At 41.0% G+C, this 17,590-nt stretch overlaps 1 protein-coding gene across 1 annotated transcript in view; it reads left to right on the top strand.

The window, feature by feature from the left end:
- Positions 1 to 17,590, top strand: part of LOC122845293 — a 106,656-nt gene that overhangs the window by 55,918 nt on the left and 33,148 nt on the right. Inside the window, exons 3-5 of the mRNA XM_044141499.1 lie at positions 3,803 to 3,909; positions 7,283 to 7,419; positions 7,963 to 7,974. Of these exons, the coding sequence (XP_043997434.1) occupies positions 3,823 to 3,909; positions 7,283 to 7,419; positions 7,963 to 7,974 (236 nt within the window). The 5' untranslated portion in view covers positions 3,803 to 3,822. The remainder of the gene's footprint in view (positions 1 to 3,802; positions 3,910 to 7,282; positions 7,420 to 7,962; positions 7,975 to 17,590) is intronic.

Genomic DNA, 17,590 nt, shown 5'->3' with positions numbered 1-17,590 from the left:
GGATCTCCCCTGTGACAAAGGCAAATGAAAGCTCAGGTTTTTGAGAGTTTGCAGACAAAAGGGACTGTTCCAGTACTAGAACAAATCTACAAGCTATGGATTTCTTACTTTTAAACTCCGTTCCAAAAGAGTGACGCTCCAAGGACACGCTAAGAGCGACATGGGGACTTGACTTTCCTAATCTAAGAGCATCCTCGGATCTCTGTGGAAACACAGTCAAGCAGGGATGAGATGAGTTTTAAAAGTTCTTGAGAAAAAGGTTCTGGATACAAAAAGGAAATGTTGCTTTGTTTTTTGTGGAATCTTTGCCAAACTTTGTTTTTTTCCAAGGGAGGTTCAGTAAAAGTCACACAACTTTACGTCCATCATAAGCTAACTTGGTATTTTATTTCACTGCTTTGTACTGATGTTTACAAAGCTAAATGCTTCTTTCTTCCTAGAAGCTATAATAAACCTAATTAGTTTACAATCCAGGATACATCTTTTTGTTTAGCAATGGTTTAAACCTGTATATTTATTCCAGGTGTAGACTAATTCCTGGTTTTAAAGCAATCTAAACTTTGAATGAAAATTACATAAAGTCACCAAGAAAAATATAAACCCAAACCTAAAGGAGCTTTCATAAACTACCTTTGTTCATTCTTATATTCTTATATTGTTAGCAGTAGCATCATTTTGAGGAAAAGATTTTTATTTGTGTGCATAAAATTAAGAGAAAACTTTCAAATGCAATGAAATATTCCCTCTGTATGGATTGATATTAAAAACTATAAAGCTACCCAGAATACGATCTCGAATAGTAATGGTGTAGTCTCAAGTTAAACACTGGTTGATGCTGCTCTTTTTTTATTTTTTTTGTCCAGCTCGGACTCGGCTAAAACATATTTAAGTTTATGTTTCAGTGCTGGGTGTTGATGTGTTTATAACTATAAAACACTCGCTGGAGTTTAGTTCATTTGGAAGCAGGAAGCAACCCCAGCAGCTCATTTATTTGAATTTCAGCCATGTGTGACAAATTTCCCTTCAAGCTGACAAGAAAAATGACTTCAGACATATTTAGGCTTTAGTAGTGGCGGTCAGTAATCAAATTACATGCGATCTGATATGATTTTTCGTCTCAGTGCTGCAGGTAAAAGAGGGTGAGAGGGAGGCTACCTAACCTTCTGTTCGATGCAGAAGGAGGACATTGTATGCCTGAGATTGTTAGAAAATTGAATTGTGAACAGAAGTGTTTCTTACTGCACAGAATCCACTGAAAGGGAAATTGCCTCCCATCTAAACTCGGGAAAGCCTTTGATGTTGGTTGGAATAATTTTATGCCTACTTCTCTCTCATTTTCCACTTTATGCTTGCTTTTGAATTTTGATTGCGACTACAGGCGCTCTCCCGTTGATATGCATTATGAACTGTGTCATAATTCCAAGGCCTTTGTTGAGAAACAAACATGTCATTTGTCCTCACAATGAATTCGACAGCCTATTGTGTAACTGAACACCTTTGGTGAGTTCAAAGAGAGGTTTGTACTTTCACACTGAGGAGGACATGTGTGTTAAAATTAGTCTCTTTTTTTTTTCCCTCCCTCCTTCTTGTCTTTCTTGTATGTGTTTTCACGCCTGGGCAGCCAGCGTGCGGCATGTGTTTGTGCACACATTTTGTGCCTCTTTGTGCATATTTATGGATGCCCAATTGCCTGCTCAAACTTGGCATTTGGCGGCTTGTTCCTTCGAGGAACAGCGAAAACTTGAGAGGCCCAAAATACCATGTGGTAATTGGACTGGCTTTATCTTCAGTCTCATCAATTAATGTGCAATTTTCCATTTAATCACTAACACGCTCCCTGCATTTGCAATTAAAATGAGGGCTGATAACAGAGAAGATGTCTTTCAGCTGATACCAGCTGGAATGGGAACAGAAACCAGAAGACGCAATCAGAACACGGAATGACTCGCGGAGGCAACGCGCGTGGCACACAAACAAGTGCGAAGGCGACGCTCAGTCCGCACGCGGCAACGGCGAGGCATGTTAAAAATGCTGATTTTTCAGCTAAAACCTTAAATTAGAAACCAAACCACCATTTATTATCAGGATGTTGGCAGCGACACTTGGTTTGGATGCCAATCAGACAAAGAAGCATCTCAGTTCTATTGTTCTCCAGGCAGAGGCAGTGCCAAGACCCGACTCTCTTAGTCATGCTGGACTGTTGTGCAGATTCAGAGAATGAAGAAGAGATTATGGCACAGAGCAAATGCAAAAAGGGTCTAAAAGACTTTTAAGACATATTTATGTCTAGTTGTTGTTTGGACATAACATACAGATTAAACAGAGAACTATGGAACAGAGTGGTGTGAATCTCTTAATCTCTTTCTGTTTAACAATCTATATTCTGTTTTATCACAATGCCAACTGACTTCATCTCTGTGTCATGCATGATCTTTTTAAGCAACGTGGGTTTTTTGTACATCATAATATTTTCAGTCGAAAATGAGGACAGAAAACATCAATGTTTTTCCTGGTAAACATAACGAAAATAATTTTAGGCATGTCCTCTTTACTGAATGTCATTTTGTTATAATTAGTTATAAATATTAATTTTAGTCAGGCTGTAGTCGACCAAGTTCTTCTATTCAGACGGATAAAACATCCAGACAGACAAGGACCCAGTTTTAGGGCTTCTTGCATGTATATAAAGACACTTCTTTACGTCTGAATGACATATTTATGGAAGAGGAATTAAAGATTAGCTTTCATTTATCAAGTCCCAACATCTTCATCTTTCATTTATGTTCAGATTCTTGGCATTCTTTCGCAGCTCTGAAGGAACCAGAACTGGGACTGTGCTCAGATGTTCCGGTTCCGTTTGACTAACGTGCAAAGAAACGATTCTTCCAGGTCAATACCAGTCGACCCAAGTCCGCTAGTCCGCTAGTCCACAGACACACATGGCTTTATATGTGGCCATTTTAGAAATAATTTTAAGAGCTTCTGTTAAAATTGAAAAAAAAAAATGACATAAGGTTACATATTCAGGTGGGTTTTCAAGCGGTGCGAACGCACAGGTTATGCGGAGCTCCAGGCTGGATGACCTGCTGTGTGTGTTTGTGCTGTTGTGGGGGCGGGCAGGGGGTCTATTGGTGTGTGTAATGTTCCCCCCGAGCCAATTAGCTCCATCAGTGGGGGTGGGGCCAGTGGTTACAGCAGAGTTCCACAGGGTACTGTCCTCGACCCTGTGGGGTCCCGAAGAGCCCTAATTAGCCTTCATGACTTGCTTGGTTAAAGTGCAACAACAACACCGGCAGCCAACTAACAGAGACGACTGTCCTACTGTGGCTCCATCGTGGAGCGTGGCGTTAGAGCCAGCTCTAATTAGTAAACAGGCCCGCTTCTCTGTAATTGGGAGACAAATACTTGGGTTTGTCTGTGGCGCCATTAGAGGCCCGCTGCCTCTGCTCAGTATTTGCTGAATATTTGTGGAACGGGCTTGGTGACTGAGGATGTTCTCATTTGTTTCCTTTCTGCTTGGTTGCGTTGTTTGATCACTCCGCATTAATACATCATTCTGACTTGTCTGCTAGTTCTGTGCAGCACCATGCAGAGCCAGACCCAGGAGAAAAGAGAAAGAAATGAGCTAGTCTGTCGAGATCAGGAGAAGAAGACTGAGATGATGTGTGTGTGTGTTTGTGTTTCATTTTTGATTATTCAGTCACAGCAGCACCTGGTGGCTGTCGGTATAATAGATTTTAAAAGCACCTTTCAAACCCGATTTATGTTAGGCGATATTTCTTTCCTTGTGTGTGTCTTCCAGTCTCGATGTGAAGCTGTCCCATGATGCAACATGATTCCCCACCGCCTGCATTGACAATGATGGCCACCCAGAGCGTTCCTCCTCCAACATACCAGGAAAGTCAACAGGTGAGAGCGACATCTTTAACAGCAGCCCGTCCCCAAAGGAAAGGGGGAACTGTCCGATTGTAGATCATTTCATGCTACATTCCAAAATGTATTTGCAAAATCTGAAAAAAATCTTCTTAAAAATATCAATGAGAGTGAGAAGTTAGAGAGGGATTAACAAGAGTTAGGTTACACAACAATAAAAGTTTTCTGAAATCCCACTTCATAATTCCCATTAGATTATAGTTTAGCAGTCGCTTTGAGAAAACTAAGATTCCCAGTTTTTCTATTTTCAATTCAATAATAATATAAAAACTCCACAGGAGTACAAATGAAATAATCTTTAATCAGCGTATCATATTCCGGGTCATGCAGTTTTACTTCTGAAAAACACGTTTCATTACGCAGAATGAGTTTGACATGAGAAAGTAATGATTACAGTTACATTGCAATAAGACATTATGTCTACATTAGATTGAAATAAAACTGAAATTGTTTGAAATGACCGATATTTGTTTGGATCATTCTAATTAACCGTGGGGTTAAGGGAACATTCAAAAATTCTTTCTATGTAACCAAGCTGAGGTCAGTAACTACTCATAACCTCTCAACAGAACCATTTCTCAGAAAAGCATATAGCCAGACACCTGCTAAGTGGTTTGCATGAACTAGATAAAAAATATAACAACGCCTCCTTGATTGATTTCTTTTATCGTCTTTATCTTTACTTAAACACTGTTAATTTAATTAAAAGTTGAAAGACAGGAACAACTGATCAAAAACTAAAACAAAAGATTCAAAGAAGCGTTAGCAATCTAATGCGGACATTTACACACGGATGTTTGTCAGTAGAAAATCTTAAGGATTGTGGTTGCTTTGAAATCTGCTTTGGTCTGGGCCTGTTTCTTATTGACCATGAGGTTAAGGGGAATGTCGAAGTTTCAAAAACTCGTTCTGAGCAGGGCGAAGTGAGTCCATTGATTCCTGTCTGGACTTTTAGTAGAAGCATCGGATCTACCAGGTGTGACAACATCCTTAGTGTCTGTTTGCTACTGCTGACGGTATTCCATACTGTAAACAGAATAATAAAAGCATATGTCTACCTACAGGTTCTCCAGTTTCCCCTCACAGACCCCTCCAGATGTTTAAAAACTGGACTGAGATGGGTCTTCCAACAGGACAACAATTTCAAACACACATGAAACTGGTTCTTAAGTAGACAACAAAGGACAATCTTTAGCTTCTAGAACTTCAATCTTAATTATTATTATTTTTTTCTTAAAAATTTGGTGACTGTTATGATAATTACAGTCATAACAGCAGAGGGCATCATGTTATGACGGGGTCCGTAGCAGAATGCCCATTCATTTCAGTGTGTTCTGCCATTTCTGATTAAAACTGTCAAATATGTAGCCAGAGACATGATAGAAACGTGTTAACGGTTTCAAAAAGCACACAAGTTACCCAAATGTTTATGTAATTCCAATATTGTGAGGATTTGAGTAATCTGTGCCCCAAAGGTAAAGTTGTACATTGTATACACCTTCCAATTAAGGAAAAAAGAGATCAGTCCCCCCCCAAAAAAATAATAATAATATTTTGACTTTTATGCCAATCATGAGTGAATGGAAATATCTGAAAAGACAGGTAGAAATCCTGTGGAAATTATGGAGGCTGCAGGATAATGCAGGAAGGCCTAATTTTAAAACAAATCACCACCATAAAATAAATGCGCACCCTGAAGCGCCGTGCTAAAGGTCCGGCGGCCGCACCGCCTGGCATCTTCTTCTGATCACCTATTATTCCTTCTCCGCATTCCGGTGTCGCCCGGAGGATTAGTGCCAGGGGGAAGAGGTCCAGAGCAGCAGCACAGGCACTCCACAAATGCAAATGAGAACTAGTTAAGTGTGAAGAAGGTAATTTATTTCCCATTTGTTGTTGGGATTAAGACTTGAAGCTTCCTGCTACCTCAGTCTGACTCAAAAAAGCAGGGGGGATGGGAGACGTTAGGCCCATTTCCATGGAGTGATTGATTGAGAGAGAGGAAAGCGGGGCATGCAACAACGACGACCAGGGCCTCGGTTTGGAGAACGTGGTCGCTGACTTATCAAGCTCTCAGAAAAAAAGTGACATGAAACTCAGGAAGCAGTTTGTTACATTATTTGTTCCCACACCAAAAGTTCGAACCACGTTTATTGTCCTTCCTTCCTCTAGAAACTTTACGTAACTTGATTATGTTTTCAAAATAACATTAAAACTGACAATAAAGCTGAAAGGACTGAAGTGTACTGGAACCTTGATGGGACTATCCATGGTCCCCCAGGATGAATCGGAATCTTTTGACAAAATAAACAGTTTTATTCTGAATTAGTCTCTTTTCTTTTTCAAAATGGAATCAAATCAAATGATAGAACATTGAATTTGAATGAATATCACTGAAATAATTATCTGATTAATTGACAGTGAAGAGGAGACAGACTGAAGGAAATGCTTTTTCATAGTGAGATGGCGCAGTAACGTACTATGGTATATTAAAGTACTATTGTACAATAATGTTATTTTTCTCTTTATTTTCCTAAAGTGACTTTTTTTTGCTTTTGGATCCAAACTCATTGATTTCTCTCAACACATAAAAGGCCTCTTTAGTTTCCCACTGCCCTTTGCACCAATCTGTGGTGCTGTACCAGTCCGTCGTGGTGAAGAGAGAGCTGAGCCGAAAAGCGAAGCTCTCGATTTACCTGTCGATCTACGTTCCCACCCTCATCTATGGTCATGAGCTTTGGGTCATGAGCGAAAGAACGAGATCGCGGATACCAGCGGCTGAAATGGGTTTTCTCTGTAGGGTGGCTGGGCTCTCCCTTAGAGCTAGGGTGAGAAGCTCAGTCATCCAGGAGGGACTCAGAGTAGAGCCACTGCTCCTTCACATTGAGAGGGGCCAGTTGAGGTGGCTCTGGCATCTGGTCAGGATGCCTCCTGGACGCCTCCCTGGTGAGGTGTTCCGGGCACGTCCCACTGGGAGGAGACCCCGGGGAAGACCCAGGACACGCTGGAGGGACTATGTCTCTCAGCTGGCCTGGGAACGCCTTGGGATTCCTCCGGAGGAGCTGGTGGAAGTGGCTGGGGAGAGGGAAGTCTGGACCTCCCTTCTGAAGCTGCTACCCCCGCGACCCGACCCCGGATAAGCGGAAGAAGATGGATGGATGGATGGATGGATGGATGGATGGGTGGATGAAGCTGTTGTGTTCTGTCATTTCCTAAATGGTAGCAGAATATTGTTTCCTAGCTTTGACTCTGACTGATAACCACCCTAACCCTTTGTGAGAGTTTAAAGTTAAAATCATCTTTAACTATGTGCTTTTTTAATTTTTAATTTTTTTTTGTCACTTGTTGTCAGATGACGGGCACAACTCAGCAGAACTCCAAGACCCCACAGGTCCATATCCCAGCAGCCTCTGCAGCAGGAAATAACTCTGTCAGTGTGACCCTTGACCCCCAGGCCCAGCTTGAGTCTGACAAGAGAGCTGTTTACAGGTAAGTAGGAGGGGGAAAAATACTCTAAGGCCATTCATCATTGTTGCATAAGAACTTCTCCTTGTGTTTTCCTTCTTAACTTAAAGTATGACCCGTCAAATTCCTGTAATGTTCTGTGATGTTAAACAGTTTGAGGAGCTTCTTGTTAGTAAATGTCACAGGACATGTTTGAGCAGGCTTTGTTGTAAAAACGTTTAAAGCCGCACCAAAAAGGTTTCTTTTAATTACCTCTTGGTGTGAGCCATAAACAAAATAGTACTTTCAGAGACTGAAGGAGGCCCAGTCCCTCATGAGTTTATAACTTCAAGAGGAAAGTATTCTGCACTGGGAGAAGTAGCTCTGGTTATTTGACTGGACCAGTATTTCCAGCGAAAGCTAAAAGGAGCTAAACATTTTTAAACTGGCATGGTGAAAAAGAAAACAAAAAACAAGTCAAATCTGATGTGAGACTTTTCAGTGGTCAAACAGAATTTGTCTGCGGTTTTTTACAAATATTTGAGATCAACATTGTGAAATTAATTTATTTCTCTTTCACGCCAACAGTCATTTTCAAAGGTAAGGATTACTCTCCAGATCACAGAGGTCTTATGAAATATTCTGGCTTTGGAAAAATATCAGGAATGAAATAATAAAGACATTTTAGCTTTAGTAGATTTCACCATTGTTACCATTTTAATTTAAAGATCTAACGTGTGCCAATGGATAAGCAGTGAAAATGTACCTGATATTTCTCTGTGAATTACAAAACACATAACGATGAGGTTTTGATTAAACTGTGATCTTTTTAGCAGCCATTGTGTCATGCTGCACATCCGTTTAATCCATGTTTGTCATTTAATCTTGATGGTAACAAAACTTACCTTAGTCAGCAGTGGTAGTCTTACTACGCCATCTGCCACCCTTTTTATGGCGCACGGATTTAAACATAGCTGTTCAAATGTTGAATTGGTAGAATCTGGAGATTGGTATTAATTAAATTACAAAATGTTTCCAAAGGCTCTTCTTCAGTCACAGTAGGTCTAAAAACTTTCATTACTGTCCAAAAAGCTAGAATTACTGTGAAAATAGAAACTATTCCTCTGCAGGATGCAGTTTGTTGTTTCTGGAGTACCGGAGGATTCACTTTATGTCTTTGGATGTAAACCGCTCACACTCTGTAACAGTTGCCGTTTCCTGATGATAGGTGGTCGAAACATGTGCAGCATTTCTGCAAAAACGATTATCTGCAAATGCGTCTACATGGGGGAGGCGTTGTGTTGCTCTTTTCTGGTGTCAGTCTTATAAAATACCATCATGAAACAAATGTTTGATTTGAAAACGTTATTTTTACTGGAATCTGAATGAGGCGACATATGTGAGATATAATCGTCATAACATATGACAGCTTTGCATTTATTTATTTGCTACATTAATTATAACCAGGAAATTGAAAGCTGCAGGGAATAACAGAAAAATTATAACTCTCGTATTTGTCTATTTTAACTATTTGTTTACTAGGGTCTGATTTCAGATTTGTTGCTTGGAAACGTCCAATTAACATCTACATACTGACTTATTTCTAAGGCACGATTATTGAAATAAAGCTTTGACAGTCAGTAATAATAATAATAATCAATCATTCTTGAAAGTTTGCAATTTTTCGAGTTTCTAGTTGAAATAAATCTGAGAGAGCTGCATGCTGCCAGCCTCCGTGGCTTCGCAAACAGAAGCTTTCATGTTGTCCTGCATCCATGTGTGTGTCTGTGTGTGGGCGTGCGCATGTGTGTGTGTGAGAGAGAGAGAGGAGTGGGAGTCTTTTAGCAGTTCAAACACATACACAAGTACCTTGTTTAAGTATTCAGACCCTTCAGGGAGAATCTGTCAACATCAGTTTTCAAGTCTTGCCACAGATTGTGAGGTGGATTGAAGACTGTAACTTTGACTGGGCCGTTCTAGCACGGGTTTATGCTTTGATCTGGTTGGAGGGTTCGGCTCATTGTCCTGCTAGAAGGTGAATCTGCACCTCCATATTCTGGAACCTGTGTTCAGCTCCATCTCTCTTCCCCACAGCATGATGCTGCCGCCAGTTAGTTTTCCTGCACAAAAAAAGTAATATTTTTGTCTCATTTACCCAAATCACACATTTTTACACATTTGCTATGACTTGTTGCAAACGGAACTTGTTGTTGATGCAAATCTTCTTGTCTCTGCTCTATAAAGACTAGTTGTGGAGAGGACAGTGATTAGGTGTCCTCTTAACAGAGCTGTGGACATCTGCAGCTCCTTCAGAGATACCACGGCCTCTTGGTCTCTCCGTAGCATTCCCCTTGCCTGTCCGCTGTGTTCCTTCATCTCCACAACACCGATTTTTTTCCTCTGACCTTCTCAAATAACCAGCCAAGGCCTTCATATTGGATTCGTACTGAGATCACACCACTCACAGATAGACACTAACTACTGGCGATTTGTGGGGGCTGCATACAAATGCACAGCAGACTTTTAAGCTTTGAATTTGAAAAAGTAGAAAATGTTGAGTCTTTCTACTTCCGCTTCCAAATAGAACAGAATCGAGTTCATAGACAGCAGCAGTGAAACAAAATGTGACAAATGTTCAAGAGTCGTGATTATTGCGCAAAATACTGTATGTTAGGATAGTTAGCAGCTCCAAGCCGCTCTCAGTTGGTTGTAGCTCTTATAAGTTTTTCTGTTGATAGATTTTTCATCTTCCCTGCTGCTTCACGTTTTCCTCAGTTATCTCTGGGTTGGAGTGAATTCAAGCCTTTGATTCTGAACCAGATCAGACAGGTGGAGACATGATGGAAACACACTGAATAAATTAACAGTTAGAGCTTCCTCTGATCTTGTAAATCATATCACATAAAGTTAATTTCTTGATAGACATCTCTTTTCGCCACACCTAAAAGCACCAAATATTGTTCAGATGTTACCCCAGCTCGAGGTTTCAACTTGCATGTATGAATTCAGACGGCAGAAGCTTACTAGTGTGAAGTTTAAGCTTGCACGCACATAAAAAGCCGCAGACCTGAAGCACTAGAGGCCGAACCCAAATCGTATCTGCTACAGCAAGAAAGAGAGAAATTTGAGGTTAAAATTATTTTACCTTTACTTCAAAAAAGCCCCAAAGTTCCCTTTTTTTTTTGGCGGAAAAAGAAAAAAAAAAAAAGGCTGCTAGGCGAGTCTCAAAACACAACCGCCTCCTTCTGCTTTCAGCTTATCACTACAATATTGATGTACCTTCATAACGAGATCGCATTACCTATTCATGAAGTGAAATATTCAAATGTCTAAAAGCCCAGCCGACCCCCCCTGATGGAGTCAGCAAACTAGCAGCTGACTGGATCTGTTGCGCTCCCTGCCGTCCTGGAACTTGCAGCCAGCAGTTTGCCATCTGCCTCAGCTCCTTGGGTGCAGCCCGCAGGTATCCGCCATCGCCTTCTGAGGAGGTGAGAGCTTCCACGCTTCGACCTGAGGCGAGCCACCGCGAAGTCCTGAGCCGCTCCCCCGGGAGACGAGGCGGGCTTTGATGTGAGCAGCCATGTTTGAAGCAGCTCCTGGTGGTGCCGGTGGAGTCAGCTCCTCTTGTACTCGTTCTTGCTGGCTGCCGTTCTCCTTCTCCACCGGTTCAGTAAACCGCATCGCAAAGGAAGCCTTATGATGGCGACAAGAACAACATGGATGTAAAGGAGGTCTTTGGATGTTTTGTTTTTTTTTCCTTTACTCGTCTGAGATACGTGTTGTTCTGCTGGTTTGCAGAGGAAAAAGCAGGAAAATGGTAAAGTAAACAAGCAGGTAAATAATAAAACAATAGTGAATAAACAGCTAAGCCCAAGTAGCTTTGAAGTTATCCATGTTAAAGTCATGATTTATATCCAGATGTAAACAATTATACCATTTAAATATTTTAATCCTTGGGATTTTTTTATACCGATTAAATATTTTTATTTTTCTATTCTGTCTTAATCATTATTACTGACTGAAAACACAAGTCAGTTTCAGTTCAAATTTAGCACGCATTAAGATCTGTTGAGCACATTTGAGAGAAAAGATAAACGTTACACTTGTAGGATGTTGACCCATTTACACAGCCCAGATCCAATCATTATCTTCATGTACTCACACAGCAGGGAGACGCCTGCCGCACTCTTTGTGACCTGCACACCTAGACAACGTCCTGATTGCTGCAACTCATTTGGCGTGAAGGAAGTTGTGAAGTCGCTACATTCAGCACTCGTGCATTTTTCTTCACTGTCTTGAGCCAAAACACGCTCCGATGATGATCCAACCTCTTCACTGTGATAAATGCATCAAAATCCGATGAAGAGTCCTGGTACCGCTCTACCAGGATGCAGTTCTGGGACGCTGCCCCTCGAGGTCATTGTGGTATTATCGCGGCCTGCAGAAAATACGGGAGGTTTCCGCGCCTCCACCATTAGTGTCTGTTTGGTTAAATATGAGCAAACATTTCTAGCGCTTCTACTCCACATCATGGGCTACGAGCATGCTGCTCCTAGAACCCCAGTAAGCTGCCACAGTTCCAACAGAGAGTTGTTCATGCCTAAAAGCCCTCTCATGTTCTCTTATGAGTAATTAAGAGCATGCTTAGCATGTCTCGGAATGGCATGCTAAACCTCGCTAAAACCCTGCAAAGACCACTCAGGTAAGATTTTGTTTTTTGTTTTTAACACCGTAACGACGTCTTCATCCGGTCCCGTAGAGCTCATGATAAACCTGGGCTGAGAGCAAATGTTGGAAGAATGAGTGAAACCAAAATAATAAAAGTAAAAAACAGAGGGAAACCTCCTAGAGATAATGAAGTGATAAAAACACTTTAATGATGTACGAAATAATTAAACTAATAAAAAGGGAAATGAAATTAGCGATGAATAATTTGTACATATTTTGTTGTGTGTTGCCATACTCCAGCATTTTTATGTGTTATGTTTACGTATTTGTTTTGTTTCTTTTGCTTATTCCCTCTCTCTTTTCTCCGCCATACTTTAGATATTAGTTCTTTTTGTGGAGTTTCTTATTATTTCATGGTCCTCATCAGAGATCATTTTTATGTTAATTATGCGTGTGCACACCATGAGCGCTGGGATTTGTGGATCTATTCTTGGCTGTGGAAATTACTTGAAAACACTTGATAGGACTCAATAAGAAGAGGAAAATATGCTGACTTTTTATTTTACTAACATCATATCCACCCTATACGTACTTTAGGATTTTAATATTTTCACTATAATTAATTAGGGCACAACCCTTGTTTTTTTTGTGTTTTCTTTTTTTTGAAAGGGTAGGACAATCTTACTTCAATTGAAGTCTTAATTCCTTTCAGACTTTTCTCACCGATTCTAATATGTGTTGCTTTTTCCCTTCATGTAATGTTGACTTTTTGTCCCTGCTGTCCAAAACAATGATTCTTTCCAAAGAACCCCTCTGGGGATTAAATGGTTGATCATTCTTCATGCTACCTGTGCTGCTGTGGCTCATGATGAAACCTTACAGAGCATCCAAGCATCACCCAGCTTGAAATACTCCCAGGAGCAAAATGAAAAAAAAATATCACCATACTTTACAACACTTTGGATTCTGGATAACTTTGAAACCCTTTTACAACCTGCGTGACAGTGAAGAAGATGCTTTGTCCACTAAAGTGTGGTCCGAACCAGAGACAAACATGATTGTTCGCCACAGTTTTTAAATTTTTTAATAAAAGCTTTAGGAGAATAAAAAAAAAAAAAAATTAGTTTAGGAAAATTATGTGCCGACTGTAAATATTGATGTTAATTGAGTATATTGGTCACTGTCTTCGATTTTGTTGCAGACTGTGCAAAATGGACAACTGGTGATAATTATTGATGGTTTTTGCATTCTTGTTGGGGTGATACAAGTAGAGTCACTTTCTATGTTTCTATAATGTTGGACTGGTGATGTCGACATAAACTTGAAGCGAGCACATTTGTGTTTTGTTGATTATTTTATTGTTATAACACAGTCTCATGTCCTAAATTTCATGCCATTAAAAAGCCACGTTATTTTTCTCAAAACACACATTTGTAGGAAAAAATGCATTTGTGTGTAGATCAGCAGTTTATCATGTATATGTCACTTTGCCTTCAATTTGAAGAAACTAAATAATGTGTCCACTTGGTTTAAAGGAACCCAGATTGCTCCAGATAACAGTTAAACATGAAGCAGACAGTGACTGACTGCTGCAGCAGGTTTCAACCTCAAGGGTTTGATGCCTGATTGATGCTTGAAACTCAAAACCAAAGTCCATAGCACAATAAGCTGTTTAGTTTTGGCATTTGGAAACCAGATTTTCCCTACAAATGTGGCACCATTTAAAGGGAAATAAACACAGTTTCTGATGGTTTATGTTTCTTGCCAAGAAGCATTGCCGCAATAAAGAAAATATCAACCGAACACAAATCCACTTTCGTCACGCAGGTGATTTTGATCCGATACGACTGAGATAAGAACTGAGACTGAGAAATCCTCTGGCGTTAAAATAATAATATCAGGAAATCGTCTGAACTGCAGTAACGTACCAGCATTGCTGAGCCTTCAGCTGCCTGACTGTGGTGGAGATAAGACATGGATCTACGTTTGTCACATGACGTGTTGGAACAGTTCCCTGTCAGGCACAATTCAAACCAAGAGTGCAAATGAGAGCAAACAGCAGGATACAGTGTGTTAGAGCTCGCAAGAAAAGGTGAAGTCAGATGACAGCCAATGAGTGCGCGCCAGCTCTTGCTGCCTTCGGGCCCTTTTGTCACAGAAAGCACAGCTGTTGCTGCAGAGTGACTAATCCTAAAGCTGCTCTGATTTTTATCTCAGGTGGTTCTGTGAAAGAAAACGATCCGTGCTCTGATTCCTGACTACAATTATGGCAGTAATCTCCCCTTTGCCGGAGAAAGCAAACCCTTTGGCTCTTATCTACATGCAGCGACGCCGATTTACGTTTCGGCTGGTGGATGCTCACCACTGATAGGCCTGTTACCGGATCTGACTTTACGTGACGATCGTGTGTCACGTGTGTGTCATCGGATTGCGTTGAGTCAATCCATGTGATTGTGAAATAACACAACCACACGAAGAATCTGAAAAAGGGACGCGGTGTTTTACTTTCAGTTGTCAATGCAGTGACGCTCGTTGAGGTCCGAGGGGATATTCTTTCACCACCCAGTAAAAAAAGTTTTAATTAAAGACAAAAATGGTGTCGGCTGCCATGGTGACGGCTGTGCATGTTGAATACAGCTGACACAGAGCGAGAGAAAAGAAGAATAAATATGGCTTTGAGTTGCCCTTCACCTGTTTATCAGCATTGTTTTCTCTTTGCTGTGGCAAAACTTTTGCTCAAATAAACGACAAAAACTAGTCTGTGTGACACAGTCGCCAAATAGGACAAAATATATCTTAAAGCAGCTAGCAAACTGTGTATCCTGCAGTGGCAATTAATAGTATGAAAAATTTAATTAGTTGTCCAATATATAAAAAAAAGACGTCTCTTTAGTCCTCTCTTGCAGCTTGACAGAACTGACAGAAACCAAACAGTTTCTAGATTTATATCCAAGGAGGGAGGAGACATATTTTATGTATCAAAACATCAACAAATTCCTCCATGAGGGCACTACTAACACTTTTGTGATTCCTGCTCTTCCGGCATCGGAACAACCTGACTGACACAAATCAATGCAGTTGAAGATGCACATCACTAGCTGTAGCGGCTAATAGGCACTGACCTCTCCAACAATGTATGTCGATGATGGTCGTAGGACTTGTGGCTGTGGCACGGGCCAGGATGAGTCCTGTGTTTACTAGCAACTCTGGAGAAACTGAGATGAAAATGAGCTTAGGAATTATCACCAATGGGAAATCTGCCAATCGCATGACAGCAACTCAATGCATTGAGGTATCTAGTTTAAGGGAAAATTACTCCGTGAAGTTCAGTCAAAGCGTCCGAATGCTGAACAAGGTGATCTCAATGAAACTACAGGCGTTTTCCACTAGACCACCTCTGACCCGTACGGTCTTGCTCCGCTCCGGCCAGATTAGTTTTTCCACTAGCACTCGATTTTCACACCTACTTCAGGGGTAGTACTAGCAGGACCGAGCAGGGTATGGCACCGATGCCATTTGATCTACAGCTGACCGCATTCATTGATTGGCTCGTAATTTACGATATCACTGAAAACTGCAAACAACATTAGTATTTAATGTTTAATGAAATATCTGGATTCACTTTAGTCCATCAGAAACTCGGAGGCTCTCCATCACTTAGTCTTGCAGCAAACATCAGTGGAGAGTTGACTACAGCTGCAGCACGATCACATCCCACCCACAGTAGCGAGGAACAGAGTGTATAATGGAAACGCTCACTACTTGCTGTAGAACCGAACCGCACATTAACCGATCAGAGCGCGTCTTGCCGGTGGAAAAGATGGTTGATGGTGCCGGGCAGGCAGACTGGTTGGAGTGTTTCACAAACTGCTGCTCTTAATGGGATTTATTCTTTCATTTTGAACACCAGATCCAGTTTACACCCTAAATTCCTCTACGGACCCTGCATGGAGGTCTTATTCGTGACCGGCTAAATATGTTTTCTAGCTTCAGTTACTTATCACTACGTTTTTGGCAGGAAAATACGCAGCAGTTACATAGTTAAGGATTTTATATTGTCACACGTCCACACCTGTTACAATCTGATCCCCACGTCGGTCGTCTGGCATGGAAATGAAGAGTAAAGAATAAACGCTGCGCACGTAGGGAGCAAATGGCTAAACGCGCCTCGTCTTGCTGTTACAGTTACATGTAAACTGGACTTAATCTCCCACTCCCACAGTAGGTAGGATGATGTAAGGAGGCACAAATAGCTGTGTCGTTTCTATAGACGCTTGGATCTGTCAGCCTTCCTGCATCAGCACCGTGCCTATATCGAGGCTGAAGGCTTTTCGCATGAAGGAAAACAACATCCCTGACATTTTTCTAAGAATCATTTTTCCTCAGGAAGTCGTCTCAGGCTTTAATGTTTCTTTTCACTAATTGCTGGAATGCCAGCTTTATGATGAGATGTGTGGTTTCCTCTCTCTCTGGCTGCTTTGTTATTAACAGCTGAGTGTTTGTGTGATAGGGTGATTAGCCTAATGAGTTGTGGCATTTACTGTAAAGATCCTTCTGGATTCTCTGCATCTCATTAAATAGGCGGAGAGGGCTCTTGGTTTTATTTTTATTTTTTTGCAGGTTGCGGATGTATCGCTCTCCGCAGCTCGGAGATGGAAATATGCGTTTAATTGAAAGAGACGTGAGCGTCCGCTCCGTTTCAAACAGAAATGTCCTTGTGACTTCACAAGCTTGACTTGGAAGAACTTTCTTTACCGGAAACCCCCCCCCAAAAAAAACAGGACAACTTTGCCGTTTGTCTCCCTCAGATGAAGATCAACAATAAACAGCGCCGTGAGAGTGCTTTTCATGTCGTTTTCTCGTAAGAAGTCTAATGTAGCATGTTGTACTAAATCAGCAGGAAAAACAGATTTAGGATTTTGGGGTTTCATTCTGCCACATACACATTTTTAGTTCTTTGTAAAAGCCAAAGAAATACACAGAAATTTGAAGTTCTATTACCCAACACAAGTAAACACATTTAATTCCATGGATCCAAGGATGTCGTCCAGAAGGTTTTCGGGCCTGGCAGTGTGTTCATGGGACTCTGCAGCGCACCATAAAGTCTGTTTATCCTCTGTGCCAAAATGCATGAATGCATCCTCCTACAGCGAGCTGCTCAGGCCGTCTGACGGGCTTTTAAAAAAAAAGGCCGTGCCTCTTTCCATTTCACAGGTCAGCATGTGTTGGTGCTCAGCGGCTCCTGGATGCAGGAAACTGTGTCAGAGCTCAAGTGGTTTTATTGGCTGTTTCTGTTGGATACTTATTTTTATGAGTTTCTTTAATGGTTGACTTTAGATGAGAACAAAGTTCAAGATATATTTTTTCTTTTACTAGTTGGTGCTTTTCCTCCCTCCTCCAACTTAGACAAACAACTAATTGTTCCTGCACTGAATTGGTTTTTCATTAGACCGGAAAAATAAAACAAAAACAACAAACTTTCTTTTTTTCTTTAGTTGTTGCCAACAAATTTCCAAATGTGTGCAATTATTTTCACCCTTAACTGACA

Source organism: Gambusia affinis, linkage group LG15 (genome assembly GCF_019740435.1).
Source record: "Gambusia affinis linkage group LG15, SWU_Gaff_1.0, whole genome shotgun sequence".
In the NCBI taxonomy this organism is placed as follows: domain Eukaryota; kingdom Metazoa; phylum Chordata; class Actinopteri; order Cyprinodontiformes; family Poeciliidae; genus Gambusia; species Gambusia affinis.
The sequence above is the reverse complement of the archived record's forward strand: the minus strand, read 5'-3'. Positions and strand labels throughout refer to the sequence as shown.